This window comes from Drosophila subpulchrella, chromosome 3R, assembly GCF_014743375.2.
Source record: "Drosophila subpulchrella strain 33 F10 #4 breed RU33 chromosome 3R, RU_Dsub_v1.1 Primary Assembly, whole genome shotgun sequence".
NCBI lineage: Eukaryota > Metazoa > Arthropoda > Insecta > Diptera > Drosophilidae > Drosophila > Drosophila subpulchrella.
In genome coordinates this window covers 16,249,720-16,266,288 of record NC_050609.1, presented here as the reverse complement: position 1 = coordinate 16,266,288, position 16,569 = coordinate 16,249,720, and the positions used below count along the sequence as shown (strand labels likewise).

Sequence of the window (16,569 nt, the reverse complement as noted above, 5' to 3'; positions counted from 1 at the left end):
CAATTTATAAATATAGTAAATTCATTTGATAAGAAAACACCTCATAAGATAGTCTTATTTTATTTTGTTTTCTTAATTAGATTGGGAAAAAATTAGTTCTGGCTGTTCAAAGGTTTCCCGATGGTTTGAATCGCAAAAAATTTGTTGGGTATTGAAAAGTTGAAACCCTAGACTTCAGTAACCTACTTCATTGACTCTTTGTTTGCGTTTAATATTGTTTGGCTTCTGCGAGCTTTTTTCCTAGTCTGACGTTTTCCATCATCGCCTGAACTTGTTCAAGGCGAAAGAAGAAGAAAGACACGAGTGATAAGCTATCAGGTTAAATGACATGTAGATGGCGCCAGCGGGCGACTATGATCGCACATCAAGTATGCGACAAGTGGGCTTTTAAGGCGACACACCATTTAGTAACGGCCATTTAGGGGCTAGTCCTTCGACTGGCTTTAAGCCTCTTCAAATCGGAACTGGTCAAGTGCAAGTCGTGCGATAAGTGCTCCACAATGGCAAAGTGCTGGTAAATACATTTTTAATTGCCAGTTGGGCTGCAAACAGAGATGATGGCCCACTAAAGAGCCAAATGAAAAGGCAAATGGAAAGACTTTGGTCGGCCTGACAAGCGAATTTGTTAGTGGCCTGCAAATGGTTAACTAATTGAACTGGAGGCTGGGGGCTGGGTAAACTAGAGCCAAACAAAAGGGGATGACAGCGTAAATAAACAAAACGCTGGATACAAATTGCGGCTCACAGCATTTAGTCGGGCACTTAATTCAATGAAACCATAAGCACCGGCAGATCTTCAGATACTATCCGTATATGTTTGCGTATTTTTCAGATACTCCGCGGTAAAAGTAATCAACTTGGCTTACAGCTGTTAGCTGTTGCAGATCCCCCGAAAAGAAAACCCTTTACTTCCAAGTCATTTGACCGCTGTCAGTGACAAAATATTTTCCCCTTGCCATTGTTCGTCAACCATGTTATTTTTTCCACTACTTACACTCTACTTTTGGCCGTTAATAAGCGTGTGTGTGACTCTATATATAGACCTTTGATTGCTTTGCGTCTCAATGGGCATTATAATTCAATGTCAACATTTGACCACATGTTGCATACAATTGTTCCATGGCAAGTGGTCTTCAATTCGGTTAGGCTTTACCTAAAAAGACCCACTCAAAAACGCTGTTATCCTTGGTTTATCTTTATAAATAAAGAGAAAAAGTCCTGTAAAATCCTTTATAATTATGGAGGTTTTCCCACTTAAGAAAACCATTTCAGGAATTCCTAAGTCCATAAAATGTCTAATTAAATTGTATTTTACCAGCCACTTTGATGACTAATCCGCAGCACTTAATTCTATATATATACGCAGACTAGAGAAATATTTAACTCATCCTGAAAACCACTTTATTACCTTTATTTCAGCGACCAAGTCTGGTATTAGCCTCATTAACATTGCCTTAGGAACCCAGTCACGGCAACCATCAAAACACCCTCGTTAATAAAAAAAGTACTTGACTTGCTCCAATTTTAATTACTTTCCACCGGCTGTAAGTGAGTTACATAAAACCGGAGGCGATGATGATGGGCTGGGATAAGGGCCTACCTCGATAATTGTGCTAAAATCGAATGACCTTGATGGGGCGGAATGGCAAGCGGTGCAAAATCGCTTTTCTTCTCAGCCCCCTCTAATTAACGAGATAATCGACGGATGCCGATCGCTGTAATCATCATCATTATGCTCCTCAGGGGCTAGCTATTAAGTCTCTTAGCCGAACGATTTGTCAACGTATTAAAAGCGAGGGGAACGGGGAGAAAATAGGAGCACATTTATTCCCCATTTGTCATAATTTACAGAGTGTGGGCTGGAAGACCCAGTTAAAAATATATAACATATACTTGCGATCTTTTGTTGTTATAAGCTTTTTGGAGCATGATTTGCATTTTATGTTTGCATTGCCTTTTTATTTTCGGTGTTGTGTTGTGGTAAAAGTAAAAATACTTTTACTTTGGAGTGTAATAAAAATTATTTAATTTTGGTAGTCGAGAGCATTTCTCGGAAATCAGTAAATCATTTTATGTGGAAGTCAAAATTACTGCTAACTGCTGGTTAATTTCAGGTTTGGGGTGAGAAAAGAGAGCGTGTAATGTGTATATTTGAATTCGTTTGGGTGTTAATTGATGTAAACGGATAAACACATATATTTAAAATACTCAGGAAATTACAAGTTACAAAAATATGTATATATTTGAATTCGTTTTGTTGTTAATTGATGTAAATGTATAAGCAGATATATTTAAAATATTCAGGAAATTACAAATTAAGTTATTACATAATTATAGAAAGTGAATTTGTGGCCACTTTATTATCTTAATATTAATATGTCCACTTCTAGGACAGGTATCCGTATCACTATGTCCACTTAAACCACAAGGTTTGCAGCTTCTTTTGCTCCGATTTTAAAGTCATATGACCTACGCATTCTCCGGCGCTGGAATGCGCCTCTCCACCGCCATTGGCCAACTAATCGACTTGTGGGCCCACATCTCAATGACAAAGCCCCAAAGCTTCTGCCCCTTCGTGTTGGCCGTTGTGCTTCTTCTATGGCTTTTGCTGTTCGTGGCACTTGAGTGCAACAAGTGGCAAGTCAAGAGGCGCATCCCCGCTCGCTCCGTCTATTTTTAAGCTGCTCCGATGGAAATTCCCCCCCGAGGAGGGTCGAAACTCCCCGGCAATGTCAATGGAACCGATGCGAAGGGCACCCAAAAAAAAAAGAAAAAGAAGACAAAGCCAATGCCAAGAGGAGAAGGGCAGGAGATCGGATATCGGGGCAAATCAATAACTCATGGATGTGGATGTGCTACTGCACTGTTGACCTGGTTTTCACCAAGTTTCGAACACAATCGATGACACAATCTGCGGCAGCTCCTTTGGGTCTTTCTCACTCTTTCTCTTTGCCAGGGATGGAAAAATATTTATTCTTGTGGTCGAAAAAATTGTTTCTCATAAAGTACATTGTTTTCATATTATTTTTCATTAAATATGTTAATTTAATGGGAAAAATATCTCCAAAATGTGTTATTAGCATTTAAAAAAAAAGGCCATTATCTTAGTTTCCTGGGACACTCATTATTTTTCAGGATACTTAAAATGACTTAAAATATTTGACTAAGTTTATAATAAGGACATCAGAAATCGATCCCTATATCCAGGTTTTTGGTCAAGTGACTGATTTTTCTAAACGGTTCTTGCATTTTATTATAAAATATATTTTAATTGTCAGTTTTTCGCATTATTACCTAGTTTTAAAATGTGTGATATAGTTCATTAAAATTAATATTGTGTAAGTTCCATTAATCTTCGCCTCCCTGCAATGTTTTTTAAGGAGACGAGCCCTTCATGCCCATGTCAGAGGCTGACTCTATGGGCTTCTTCATCGGTGGCCAAGTGCACCAATTTCCAATCGATTCGATCGGTGACGTAAAGCCCCGAAACCTTGTTGCCATTACGTACGCCCCCCAGCTTCTTGTACCACCTTATAGGTGTACCCAAAGCAATACCCATAAGTAACATATGTCGGTACAGGCACTCGACATTTCTCCAGCTGGCTGCGTTGAGATGCGTCGTCTGCAATTACGATTAATGATTTCTGTGTGTGGACAGCAAGTGGACAAGTGTTTCGATTCAGCTGGGTCTCTTTACTTTCGATCCATAGCCGTGTTTTGTGCACCAAATCCAATTAAACGCCGCTCGCTATTCTCTTTATTTGGGTAGCTGCCGTTTTGTTTTATTACTTATTGTTTCGATTTCGTTTTCAACGCTTAATGTTTGGCTTCAATTTGAAAATTGATTTTGATTTTGATTTTGTTACGATTGTTTCGTAATTGTTGTCGTAGGTGTTGAAAGTGTCCGCCGTTGACAGATGGGGGAAATTATGAACTGGCCTTGAAAAGCCCTTCTTTATTGTGTTATTTTTGGTCTGATGACTGGGTGAATTTTTAGTTTAACAATGAATATGTCAGGGCTAAGAATGGGCTGTAAGCCTTAGTAAAGTGCATTATGGACCATGACTGGGATCTTTTTTGAAATACATTTTTGTGAGTGAGGGAGTGTTTATAAAAGGAAACTTAAAATAATATTGGCTTATGTACTAATGCAATGGTTGTTAGAAATGACAATACACTGTTTTTAAGGCAAAGGGATGTACTAATGTGTTATATCTTTTAATATGATATTAATATCTTTAAAGTTAAGGAATATTCGTTTTTGTATGTCAATGCGGAGTAAAGTATTATTTAAGATTGGGTTTAAAATTCTGTATTCTAACAATAGCTGTGTTTTCCTTATTTTCATTGTCCGTTTTGTAGGTTTTAAGCTAATCCTGTGAAAATATGGATTAACTTTATGCCGGATGCCCGGGGAATCACTTGACCCGGCTGGCGAGGAAGCCCAAACTGGACAAACAAGTTCCTCGAGGCGTCACATGAATGAACTTCATCAATGGGACTCGGTCGAGTGTGTAATCGTGGGTCACTTTCGATTTCGAGCCAGCGATTTAAGTGCGCTCCAATTGTGAAAATAACACTTGGCGCACTTCGGCGAAGGTTGCGGCTGCTGCATCTTATGGATGAGAGATATGAGATACAAGATACAAGACATGAGATACTCGTATGAGAGTGTTACACAAACTATATGGATGATTGGAGGCCCAGGGCGTTGATTTTGGACTGTGGGGTTGCCCCCTGCTGGAAGACTGAATTTTCAGCCTCTAATTTCTCGCTTGTGAACCCAAAAGACACGTGTCGCAGGCTCCTCTCTGCATTGGTATCTATATCTTGCCTCTTCGTTGCTTTTGGCCAAGTTCATCCGTCGCTCTTCGCGTCTCTTTTGATGCTTAATTAAATTCATTTTTCGTTTACCTTTTGTAATGAGATCTTGAGCACTCAGCTTCGGACATCGAATCATATAAATTCGGCCAGCGGCAACCAAGTCAGCATCAGTCGAGCATCGTGCTTCTCCAGCGAAGCATCCCATCGAGCCAAAGGATTACGGGTTTATTTAGCAGCCAAGGAATTTCGATTACCAGGAGCAATATGCGTGTCTCGTCGCTGTTCGTTGTGTGCGTGGCCTCCCTGGTGGCCACCACTCTGGGTCGTCCTGAGCCTCCATCCCCCTACGCCTACCACGGATTACCCCAGCAGCAGAGCCAGCGGGCTTTGCCACTAAATGGTGAGTGCCGAGGGATAAAACAACATTATCTATAAGGAATTGCATTCTAAATTTGAAAAAGTTCTAGTTCAAACGCAAAAAATTATATCTTTATGATAAGTCGAAGATTACAAAGTAATTTGGATTTACTAAAAATTCTTGGTGCTCAAAATATAATAATTGATCATCTTTTTTTTGGAACTGCAATTAAATATCATAGCATTTGATTGTATTCATTGACTTTAATTATAATTTTTTTATAATTTGCTTATTACAATTTGATCAAGATTATATTAAATTTAGCCTTAGAGTAATCATTATTTTGCAATTATACATTTATAAAAAAGGTTTTTACACAACACATTTTTTTATAAATATTGTTTGCAAAGATACTGCATCTTAAAATGATTTTCCTTAAAAATTGATCCATTTAAAACCAATAATTAATCAAATTCTTCTCCTTTCCCCACCAGTTCACCCCGTGGCCCCTCAGATCTACCAATCGCTGCCCCAGGAGCAGTCATTCGCCAACTTCGCTGCCCCCCCGCAGACCTACCTGCCACCCCAAATGCAATTGGAGGCCATCGAGCAAGTGGCTCCCACTGCCGCCGCCGCCGCTCAGCCCCTAAATGCCTACGATGACAGCTACAACATGGCCCACCGCCTGTCCGGAGTCCAGCATGCCAGTGGCTACAACAACGGCCCCCAGGAGACCAAGGTGCACAAGCACATCTACGTCCATGTGCCGCCCAAAGACTTCGAGGAGGAGGATGCCATCCAGACGCGTGTCCACCACCAGCAGGGACCCAAGCAGAAGCACTACAAGATCGTGTTCATCAAGGCGCCATCTGCCCCGGCCATCCGCCAGCCAGTGGTGCCACCACCACCCCAGAACGAGGAGAAGACCCTGATCTATGTGCTGCACAAGAAGCCGGAGCAGGAGCAGGACATCGTGATCCCGACGGCACCGCCCACCAAGCCCTCGAAGCCGGAGGTGTACTTCATCAAGTACAAGACCAAGAAGGAGGAGGCCCCCGTCTATGGACCCCCGCCAGCTGAGATGGAGCCCCGCCAGGCCACCGCCGAGGACTTTGCTCCTCTGGCCGAGGTCGCCGATGTCCTGCCACCCACCACTTTGGCTCCCGAACCGGAGGTGGAGCAGCCAGCCGTTCCCGCTGCTGTCTATGGCCCACCCACCGCCGCTGCCTACACCGGGGAGGAGATCCAGACCACCTTGTCCGCTCCTTCCAACCAGTACCTGCCCCCCGCCACCGCTTCCGCCAACCTGGCCCGCGAGGAGCCCTCGATGGCCCCCATCGTAGTGGAGGAGCAGCAGCAGCCCGAGCAGCGCCTAGCCCCCATCCCATCCCACGTGCCCGCCGCCAGCTACGGTCCTCCCAACCGCTTCTTCCTCAAGAAGCTGAAGTGAAGTGACACCCGGGCGAAGAGAAGGCACTGATGCCCTAGCCAATTTCACACTTTGTCATAGTCGAATGTCCATTGGATGCACCTCAGCCCAATCCCCTGTTCCCAATTCACACATGCACACGTGCCACATGCAATGGCTCCCCTCACATGCACATATCGTTGTTTGTTCGTTTGTAAAACTTGTTACATTTGTTTTAATAAAGTCGTGTAGATAATAAAAATCGAATTAAAAAAAAAAGAAAAAAGTCTTTTTAATCAATTTTTTTAAAATTGTTAATCATTTATTCTAAAAAATTACTACATATATCGATATTTTTACTCTTTCTCGTTGACTCTTTTTTAATGCCTAACCAAATATCATAATATCATAGCTACCTAATCCTTAAACACTTTATTAGTCCCTTTAAAAAAGTATTTTCAGTTCTTATTTCCTATTCAACCTTAGTATGAGGTACTCTCCACTTCATTAAAATGCAATTGCTATCTGAAACTCTTTTTCTTATATGCCTAATTCATACTTTCTTTAATGCACAACAAATGGCCCACTCTATCAACATGTGAATCAGAAAAACAGCAATGAATTCCTCGTTTGAGTGGTTTAATGTTGGCTAAAAAGCCGGCTGAAATGATAATTGACCATGAGTGAAGACGTGACCTTGGCGTATTTACAGCCTGCATAATTGCGTTACGATTTGTTAATTTCTGCGATAGGCTGTTGATGGCTTTCCTCATTGCTCTGCTTGGCCAATAGTCGTAATAGTAATGGCCAAAATGGTAAGTGAGTAAGCAGGAAGGGAGGATTGTGGCCACAGCAACATGTTGCCAAGATTTCCCGCCAAATCGAACAGTTGGTTGTGTTTTGGATTCCGGTGCCTGCGCAAAGCGATGTGGCAACATGTGGGTGGAAAAGCCGGAAAAAGGAAAAGGAGCCCGATGTTGGGTGGCCCGAATGCCCGAGTTTCGTGGCCGGCTGATCATCAGTCAGTCCGCCAGAAAAGTCGGATGAAAAGTGCGGCGGCACATTCAGTTCGCTTTTTGTGCTCGCGCGAGTCGCATCGTTAATGGGCGTGTGCTCCTTGTACTTTTTTCCAATCATTTGCGAATTCCGAAATCGGTCTTACAAACCCATTTACAAACAGTCATTCAGTTTATTGCGCTGAGTGGCTATAAACAGTGAAAAAACAATCGGTAAACAATAAACAATTAATAAACTGCGACTATTACCAGGCGCCCAACGGTGCGTATACGCAATTCGCGAAAGTGAGTGAGTGCAAGTGAAAGTGTGGGCCATTGTTTTGGGCCATTTAAACTGGCATTGACATTGACATTGTCCGCATAGACTGACCATCCCGGGCAGCTCCCCTCCAGCCCGCTGCACTGCACCAGGTGAGTTGTAATGAGCTTTGTTTACCTGCTAATCAGCTTGTCCTCTCCGCCGGCTTCTGTTGTTTCCGCTTGTTAGCATTTGGCTGAGTTTCACACATCTGCTCGGTCGCTCGGTTCTGGGTGGGATTAACTCCGGCCACATGACCAGAAATCAGGGACGATTTGCAGGCAAACTCACCTGGTTCAGTCAATAAAAGTTTCGAGACTTTGGTGTGCCTGCCATATGTGTCAAATTAGATTAAACAGCCGCTACGAACAAGAGCCTGTCAATTCAACCCATTTTGCGACCCATTTCACAGTGTCAATTCACGTCAAAAAGTTAAACAAATTTTTTAAATATTCATCGCACATGTGCTTGTGCACACTTTTTAAGTGCAACTTTATAGATTTATTCCGCAAGATTATTAAATTTTAGATTTTAATATTGCATTTAAACGTTGAAAAAGTCTTAAATTAAAGTTCAAAATATTTTATTTAAGCCTTGACAAAATCTTAAAAGCTATTTCAGTCGTTTTTCCTTATCTAAAAATAGTTGTATTTAATCTTATTAAAATTAAATGAGTGTATTTCCTCCAAGATAAGTTGAATTTCCCATAAATAAAACCCACTTTGTGGTTAATATTTTTGAGCTTTTAAAATGTAGGCCTTGACAAAATCTTAAAAGCTATTTTAGTCGTTTTTCCTTTTCTAAAAATAGTTGTTATATAGTCTTATTAAAAATAAATTAGTGTATTTCCTCCAAGATAAGTGCAATTTCCCAGAAATAAAACCCACTTTGTGGTTATTATTTTTGAGCTTTCCCTCATTTAATCTGTCTAAGCTTAAGAAAACTCATTGCTTACATGCTGTTTATAAATTAAAGGCTATACAATTTCTTTATAAATTCCCATTTTGTATTACATTATCCCGGGTCCTTGCCGGAAATATCATCAATCAGCAGTTTCTTGTGCTGCATGAGCTGAAGTTTAGCTGGACATAAAAAATATAAAGCATTTGCCACATTGTCGCTGCTGTCGTTGTAAATATTGCATGTAACGGACTTTAGCCGGTCTTAGCCCCTAAGTTTCCCATCCATTTTACTTTCGTGGACAACAATGTGTGGCTGGGTTAATTGTAAATTATGCAGCATTTTGCCAAAATGACGCGGCTTTAAAGGCTAAGTCCTTGTATAGAAATTTCGCCCATGCATTCCGGCTGTTTTAAAGGTTAAACCCTACGTTATCATCAATTTGTCTCCATTTTTTGGGAATTCCTTTGGGAATTTCAGCTTTAATTGTCCTGCTCTCGATTTAAGCTGGTAGCTTACTTTGAGCCAGATTTTTTTTGTCACTTTTTTGGCTCGACACTCTTGGCTCGGTTTATGTGTCGTTTTAATGTCGACGCGTGTTGCCTGGTGCTTAGCAGATTTATTGCCTCCCTTGAAATTCTGTTATCTGTTTGCCTTGTCTACATGATGCGAATTTTGGCTTATTGATTCAAAGTACACTTACCGACTTGTGGAATTTGCATATATCCTGGTTGATCGGAGGCAGCTGCCAAAATCAATATTAACTCAGCGAGCACTAATATACTCAACTGGCGGCATTTCTCCATCATTTTCAGCAGCACAATAAATAATCAAAAATTCAATGTGAGACATCCATTTTCTCTTCATTTTTGCCTGCACGCTTGGATTTTTGACAGAGATTTTTGGACACGAATTTACCAGTGACCTCCCCCACTTTTCACGCCTCCATTTCAGTCTTTTTTCATTTTCCAGTTTTATGCCAGGAAAATGAATTTTTGCATACCAATCAACAAGATTTTTACCTGACAGTGTGTACCGACGAAATTAAAGGGAATAAAGTGAATTTAAGGTGCCAAAAAAATATTTGACTATACATTATTGTTTAAGAATTTGCAAGGAACATTTAGGAAATATGATGCTAACTTAAGTAAATCTTTTTAATTAACCAAAATATTTTGTAAGCTTAAAGTGCACTTACATCACCATTTTATTTTCATTTCCATGTCACTTTATTTCGTAAATAAACTAGCTTGTGGCAAACTATACATGTTGCAAAAGCTCTAAAATAAACAATTAGTTGTTAAATATTGGTTCTTTTTTTGATATCTCGGTATCAAACGACATTTGCTTTCTAAAGGTTCATGTTCAACATGGCGAGAACACAAAATGAAGTACTAAATTCCATATCTGAACTGAACAAATGTATATTTCAAGAGGAACTTAATTTGGTTTATTTTTGATTGGATTTTTTTTGGAAAAATACATGTTTCTCTACTTTACGGCTTGCATTGATCAATTAGCATTTGTTTGCAAATACTGCCACAGAGGCAGTCAATTTTTGGAAGTATTATTTATTTTTCATTTTGATTTGAGCAAATCAAAGCTTAAATTGCAAGTTGTTTTTGCTGATATGTCCAATTTTTTGCCTAACATAAATTGTATTCCTAATTAAAATTTTACCGATAACAAAAGCATTCAATTGTTTCTAGTTTAGACCAGGTTGAGTAGTAGAATATGTAAGCAGACTTTAAAAACAGCGTAGTGAGCAAAATTAAATGGGCAACTAGAATAAATCCGCTCAAGCTGAGTATTTTGTATCTTTTCGGTGACGTTTTTGCTGTGCCTTTTTGTTTACTAGGACTTGTGTTTTGTTCTTCAAAGCACTTAAAAGGCTGCCAAGAATTTTGCAAACATGTTTAGTAAGATAACCAGAGCAACGATATGACAGCAACAAATTGAATTTGTTTACACTAAAAGTACACACAAAAGCACCGGGCCGAAACTTTCGAACAGTTGACTGACTGCAGCCACAAAAAAAAACCAGTGGGTGTTTATAAAATTGTATTCTGCAAAGGCGGCGGGCGATATTAAGTTTGTGAGCTCATCTCAAACGACTTTTGGAATAATCCCATAAACAAACTGCACGATGCACTGAGACTGAGATTGATGCAAGCCCAGATCCGAATATTAAAAATTCCTTTCCATCAAGTTTGCTCTTAGAGTTTTGTTTATGTGCCCAAAAGTTTCAAGTCATTCAGCGATTTGTGTACAGACTGACTCAAATTGTTTTACTGCCTTTTCGTTTTCACGAATCCTACGGCATTCCTTCAAAAGCAAGTTGAGATTTAGGGCAAATTATATGCAAATAAAATTGAAATAAATACAGTCAGATTTTTACATTTTAAGAGCAAGCAATAAGTGGGCGAATCAGATCCTTTGTGAATTATTTATGCATGCTGTCGCACTGAAGATATTTATTTATTAGGATAAGGTTCAATGCTCCAGAACCTGCTAAAATGATACAAATATTCTTCACATTTTTCGCGAGAATTTTATGGCGTTCAAATGGATTCGACGAATTGTATATTATAGTGAGGTGAAGAGTTTATGCATGTGGAAAGTCCAATTTGCTTTGGGGAAATCGCTCTTCCACACTTTTCACCCGGAAAAAATACCTTGGTCCACGCATGTCGTGCCATACCAAAGGATAATAAAATGTAATCAGAAATGAATTCTACAAATTTAGCATTTTATGTGAGTTTTGCGTTGCAAAGTGTAGTGAAATGGAAAGCGACGTCAGCCTTTTAGTGGCCCCTATTTTAATTTCTAGATTATGAATAGGTTCCCAGAAGAATGCATTGGCCTTTGACATTGCCTTGTGAATTATTGCAGCTGTTGTGGGGGACAGGCATTCTATAGAAATGTAGAACTCATTATGTAAGACAACTGAGCCGAAGAAATGGATTCACAAACAGCCTTTGTTCTTATTAAATGCGAAAATGCACAAAGAGAAAATCCCTGCTGAAAAAATAAAATGATTTAAATCATTATTTTATTGGTTCTACAAAAATGGTTTTCAGAAGTAACTTTAAATACTATAAAAATATTCCTTGTTTTAGAAAGGCTAATGACATTTTAATTTACTTTCATAGGAATGTTCTTTTTCTTTTTTTGCAAAAAGTAAAAGTAGGGAAGAGTGGTGTTAAAATCCCAGAGCTGCCACAATTGTTGACATTTTTTATTGGTTGTCCAACCGACGGCTGGTGTCATTAGTTGGTTGGAAGCGTATTTTTTGTGTACCTTATAAGTCATTTGGGAAACGAACCACTAAAAACACTAGAAAATGTCGGTCCAAAAAAGGTTAGTCAGGGAACGATTTGCTTTAAAACAACAAAGGGAATATTTATTGGCTTTCAATTGGGTGCGTGCTTCTAGTTTGGCATACCGAAAAACTCAACCGCAACGAACGAATTTTTCAAATGTTTACCACCGAGTTGTCAGGAAAAATAGACGGAAAATGGGTGAATTCGCTGAATAACAACCTGTATTTTGATAAATTAGCGAGTGCTAGTGAAAGATAGATTATTTGGCTTAAGGGCTGCTTGTTTTTAGGTGAATAATAACACCTTGGGCTACCGAAATGTGTTTGATGTATTTTTGGCTCGTCAGATCCCTTTGACCTTTGCACAAAAAGCAACAACTCCTGGGCTATTTTCGTATGCTAAATCCTTAGTTGTTATCCCCGGGAAACCACAACTCGAACAAGTGGAGAAACTAACTGATGAAAATATGCAAATCAGTGGACACAAAGTGTGAACTCAACCATGGGTTACAAAGTCGGGGTCTTGTCATTGTTGTGAATATTTCCGTTTTCACTTTGTAATAAAAATACTTTTATTTTGGATTGTCCTAAGCTAAACCCTTTTCAGCTGTCCCTTGAGTTGTTTGAGATATTATGTATACGTTATTGTTTGCTTACTAGTATTTACCTTCTAACAATAATTTAGTTGCTGAGTCACTCGAGAGGTTTTCCTTACACATTTTCTATTTGCCACTTATGACGGAACATATGTAAGTTCTTTGTGATAAGGTCATAACTCTATCTTATCAAGAGGGACAATAGAGCTAATGGAGCTGCAATATAAAAGCTGAAATTGCGTTAAGGGGGTCTCATTGCAAAAATATAAGAAAATGAAGTTGCAACAAGTTCGGATGATTTACAAAGGTGAGAACACGCCCCAAAAATAGATTCTCAAGAAAACTAATGGATTTTTTCCTGGCTTAGGTTATTGTATGTTGGCATTTGTATGTCTGATACATCCATCTATAAGCTCTGTCATTAAGGATTCTGTAAAATGTACAGAGGGATTTGTTGCTGTTGATGCCGACGATTGTGCCAGCTATTTTCAGTGTCTCGATGATGAAACTGTGCACTTTAATTGTCCCAATGGGAGTTATTTTGAAAAAAATAATGAGATATGCGTGGTGGACGAGTTTGGTGTCTGCCCTACCTCTCGAAGAAAATGTTTCAATGGAGATCTTTTTGAGGATTCTAAGGATTGTGTGACATATTTTAAATGCCTTCATGGAAACCTGGTGAGGGAAAGGTGCCCTGATGGAAGTAACTTTAATGGAATATCAAAAAGTTGCCGTATGGATCACAGAGGGTCCTGCACATCTCAGCGGGAAATATGTGTGGAGGGAGAACTACAAGCGGACTCGGACGATTGTGCAGGATATCTGAATTGCATCGGTGGAGTCCTTGTGAAGGAAAAGTGCCCCAGTGGTAGCTACTTCGAACCCATTTTCAAACTCTGCCAGCTGGATGAGAATGGTGTCTGTTCATCTCCATCAAGTGAGTGCAATGAAGGTGAAGTGCAGGTGGACCCCAGTAACTGCGCTGGTTATCTCAACTGTCAGAATGGAAAACTTGAAACTGAAAGTTGTCCCAGTGGCAGTTACTTTGAACCCACTTATAAAGTCTGCACCGTTGATTTAAATGGAGTGTGTGTTAAGCCTCCAGCGAAGTGCACTGAAGGGCAGCTAACTTTGGATCCCAATAACTGTGCAGGATATCTTAAGTGCATAGATGGAGAGTTCGTGGAGGAGCAGTGTTCTAGTGGATCCTTCTACGATCCAAAGTTGGAAACCTGTTTAGTGGACAGTGAGGGTGTTTGTGTCACTAAGATCAAACATTGTAATGAAGGAGTTCGGGAAGAAGATCCCCAGAATTGTGCTGGATACACTCAATGCATTCAGGGCAAAACCGAAAATCTCAAGTGTTCTTTTGGAAGTTATTTCAACGAGACTCAGGGAGAATGCCTCTTTGATTTGGTAGGGGTTTGTGTAAAGTCAATTGACGAACTTGACATTAGCGAAGTAGAACCTTTATATTCGAAAAGTACTATTGCTGACTTCGAACGACAAACCGAAAGTACTACTTCCGATCAATCTACGGAAACCACTATGGCCAATTTGATTCGATATGCGGAAAGTCTTGTAGTTGACTTGAGTTTCGACATGGAGGAGGTACAACCTCAATATACGGAAAGTACCACTGCTAACATCGAGCAGCATACTGATAGCACTACTCCTGATCAAAGAACGGAAACTACAATTGCCAATTTGCTTCGATATACGGAGAGTACTGCAACCGACTTGCCTGGCTATACAGAGGGTCCTGAACATGACGAAAGAACTTCAACCGACTTGCCTGGTTATACAGAGGGTCCTCAATACGCGAAAGCAAATAATGCAGAAATTTCTATTGCCAATTTGCTTCAATATACGGAAAGTACCACATCCGATTGGCCCCAAATATCGGATAGTAGTCTTGCTGATTTACTTGAATATCAATATACAGAGAATACTGTTTCCGATTGGCAAAGTACTAATTCTGCTTTGCAGTCATCCACTTCGAATGAGATCAGCAGTCCTGAATATGCGGAAAGAAGTAATGCAGACTTCACTCAGTATAGTACTACATCCGATTGGCCTTCAAGTACGGAGAGTAGTCTTGCTGATTTGCTTGAATATCAATATACAGAGAGTACTGTTTCCGGTTGGCAAACTACTGATTCTGCTTTGCAGTCATCCACTTCCAATGAGATCAGCAATTCAATAGGAAATACAAGTACAATTGTCCCTGATAGTACAATTTGTATTGAATATTCTATCGAAGAAGATCCCGATGATTGTGCTGGATACAGACAATGCATTCGGGGTGAAATTAAACAAGTCAAGTGTGACCAGGGCAGATACTTTAATATAACACAAGGAGATTGCCTTATTGACGTGAATAAAGTATGTGCCAAGTTACAGAAGGAAGATCAGGATCAATATGCGAAGATTAATGTTACTGATTCCCCAACTACTATATCCGCTCTGGAGACTACCACTCCCTATGACCCATTTGCAAAATGCACAGAAGGAAGGCTTAAAATGGATCCCAACAACTGTGCAGGATACCTTAATTGCTCAGATGGAGAACTGAAGGCGGAAAATTGTCCCAGTGGGTTCTATTTTGATCCCAAATTGAAAATATGTTCGGTGGATATTAGGGCTACGTGTATCACTAATATCAAGTTTTGTGTCGATGGAGTTCGGGAAGAGGACCCCAACAATTGCGCTGGATACAGACAATGCACTCAAGGCGTGGTCGTAAATCTTAAATGTCCCAATGGAAAATACTTTAATGTGGCCGAAAGAGGTTGCCTTGCTGATGAGCATAAAGTTTGCGTGAAGTCTGGGGAGGACTATTACCCGGAAGATGTTCTACTTGACGATTCTGCTCCGCCGATGTTCTTACCAGAGCAAACCTGCAGTACCTACAAGAATGGAGTGTGTGCTGATCCACTTGAGAAATGCTTCGAAGGACAGCTGAAACTAGATCCAAATAACTGCGCAGGGTATCTTATATGCAAATTCGGACAACTAGTGCAGGAACTATGTCCCAAAGGCTCATACTTCGATCCCTCAACAAAGTCCTGTTTGGTGGATAGAAGGGGTATTTGTGTCACGAATATTGAAATTTGTGAAGAAGGAGCTCGCGAAGAAGACCCCCAGGACTGCGCTGGATACAGGCAATGCATTCAAGGTGATGTCGAAAATCTTAAATGTCCCGCTGGTAACTACTTTAATGTGCCCCAAAGAGAATGCCTTGTTGATATAGATAAAGTCTGTGAGCAGACAGAACAGAAATTTACAATCTAGCAATATGTTTTCTACACCCGATAAGACGAAAATCAGAAAATCCGAAAACAAAACCCTACAAAAAAAAACAATGACTCGGAACCCGAGAAATACAGTGGGTATCTTTCATCAGGGCAGACACTTTAACGCCTGGAATATAACCTATATATAGACGATTGAATTCGCATGAATAATAAATAACCTCATACGATACATTTCAAGTTAATAATTCACCGTAATTGGGAAGTAGGCATTTGGTAGCTGGGACTTTTCGGAAAGTTTTTTATTGCCTCCATCGAAAGCAGCAGTGACTGGCGTTAATGCGATAAGCGAACTTGTGTACTTGCCAGCACGTTCTCTGTCTCAACAATTATCAACTGGTCGAACTGATTAACTTGAAAAATACCATGGAATTTGGGATCGCTGTTACTATTCAATGTGAATCATTCCAGAAGTTAGGTCAATTCCCCTTGATTAAATATAGGAGAAACAACTCTCATTTTATTTGTGTTAAGCTTTTAATGGTATGCAATATTGATTTGATTTTATTGCCATTATTTTCGTCCGCAGATGG

The 16,569-nt window shown here is 39.9% G+C and overlaps 3 protein-coding genes across 5 annotated transcripts in view; all 3 read left to right on the top strand.

Moving 5' to 3' along the window:
- The first annotated feature begins 4,998 nt into the window (after positions 1-4,998).
- LOC119557728 (extensin) lies at positions 4,999-6,850 on the top strand. Its single transcript, XM_037870616.1, has 2 exons — positions 4,999-5,224; positions 5,677-6,850. Exons 1-2 carry the CDS (start codon positions 5,089-5,091, stop codon positions 6,630-6,632), a joined length of 1,092 nt encoding a protein of 363 aa, XP_037726544.1. The 5' UTR covers positions 4,999-5,088; the 3' UTR covers positions 6,633-6,850.
- An 832-nt stretch (positions 6,851-7,682) lies between these two features.
- The window catches only part of LOC119545695 (RYamide receptor), a 64,386-nt gene continuing 55,499 nt past the window's right edge, over positions 7,683-16,569 (top strand). For all 3 annotated transcript variants that reach the window (XR_005219122.1, XM_037851448.1, XM_037851447.1), the window contains exon 1: positions 7,683-8,017. The gene's annotated coding sequence lies outside the window, so the exon portion shown is untranslated. The remainder of the gene's footprint in view (positions 8,018-16,569) is intronic.
- LOC119545693 lies at positions 12,992-16,494 on the top strand. The gene is made up of 2 exons (XM_037851445.1): positions 12,992-13,029; positions 13,090-16,494. The coding sequence occupies exons 1-2, from the start codon at positions 12,996-12,998 to the stop codon at positions 16,014-16,016; spliced, it is 2,961 nt and encodes a 986-aa protein (XP_037707373.1). The 5' UTR covers positions 12,992-12,995; the 3' UTR covers positions 16,017-16,494.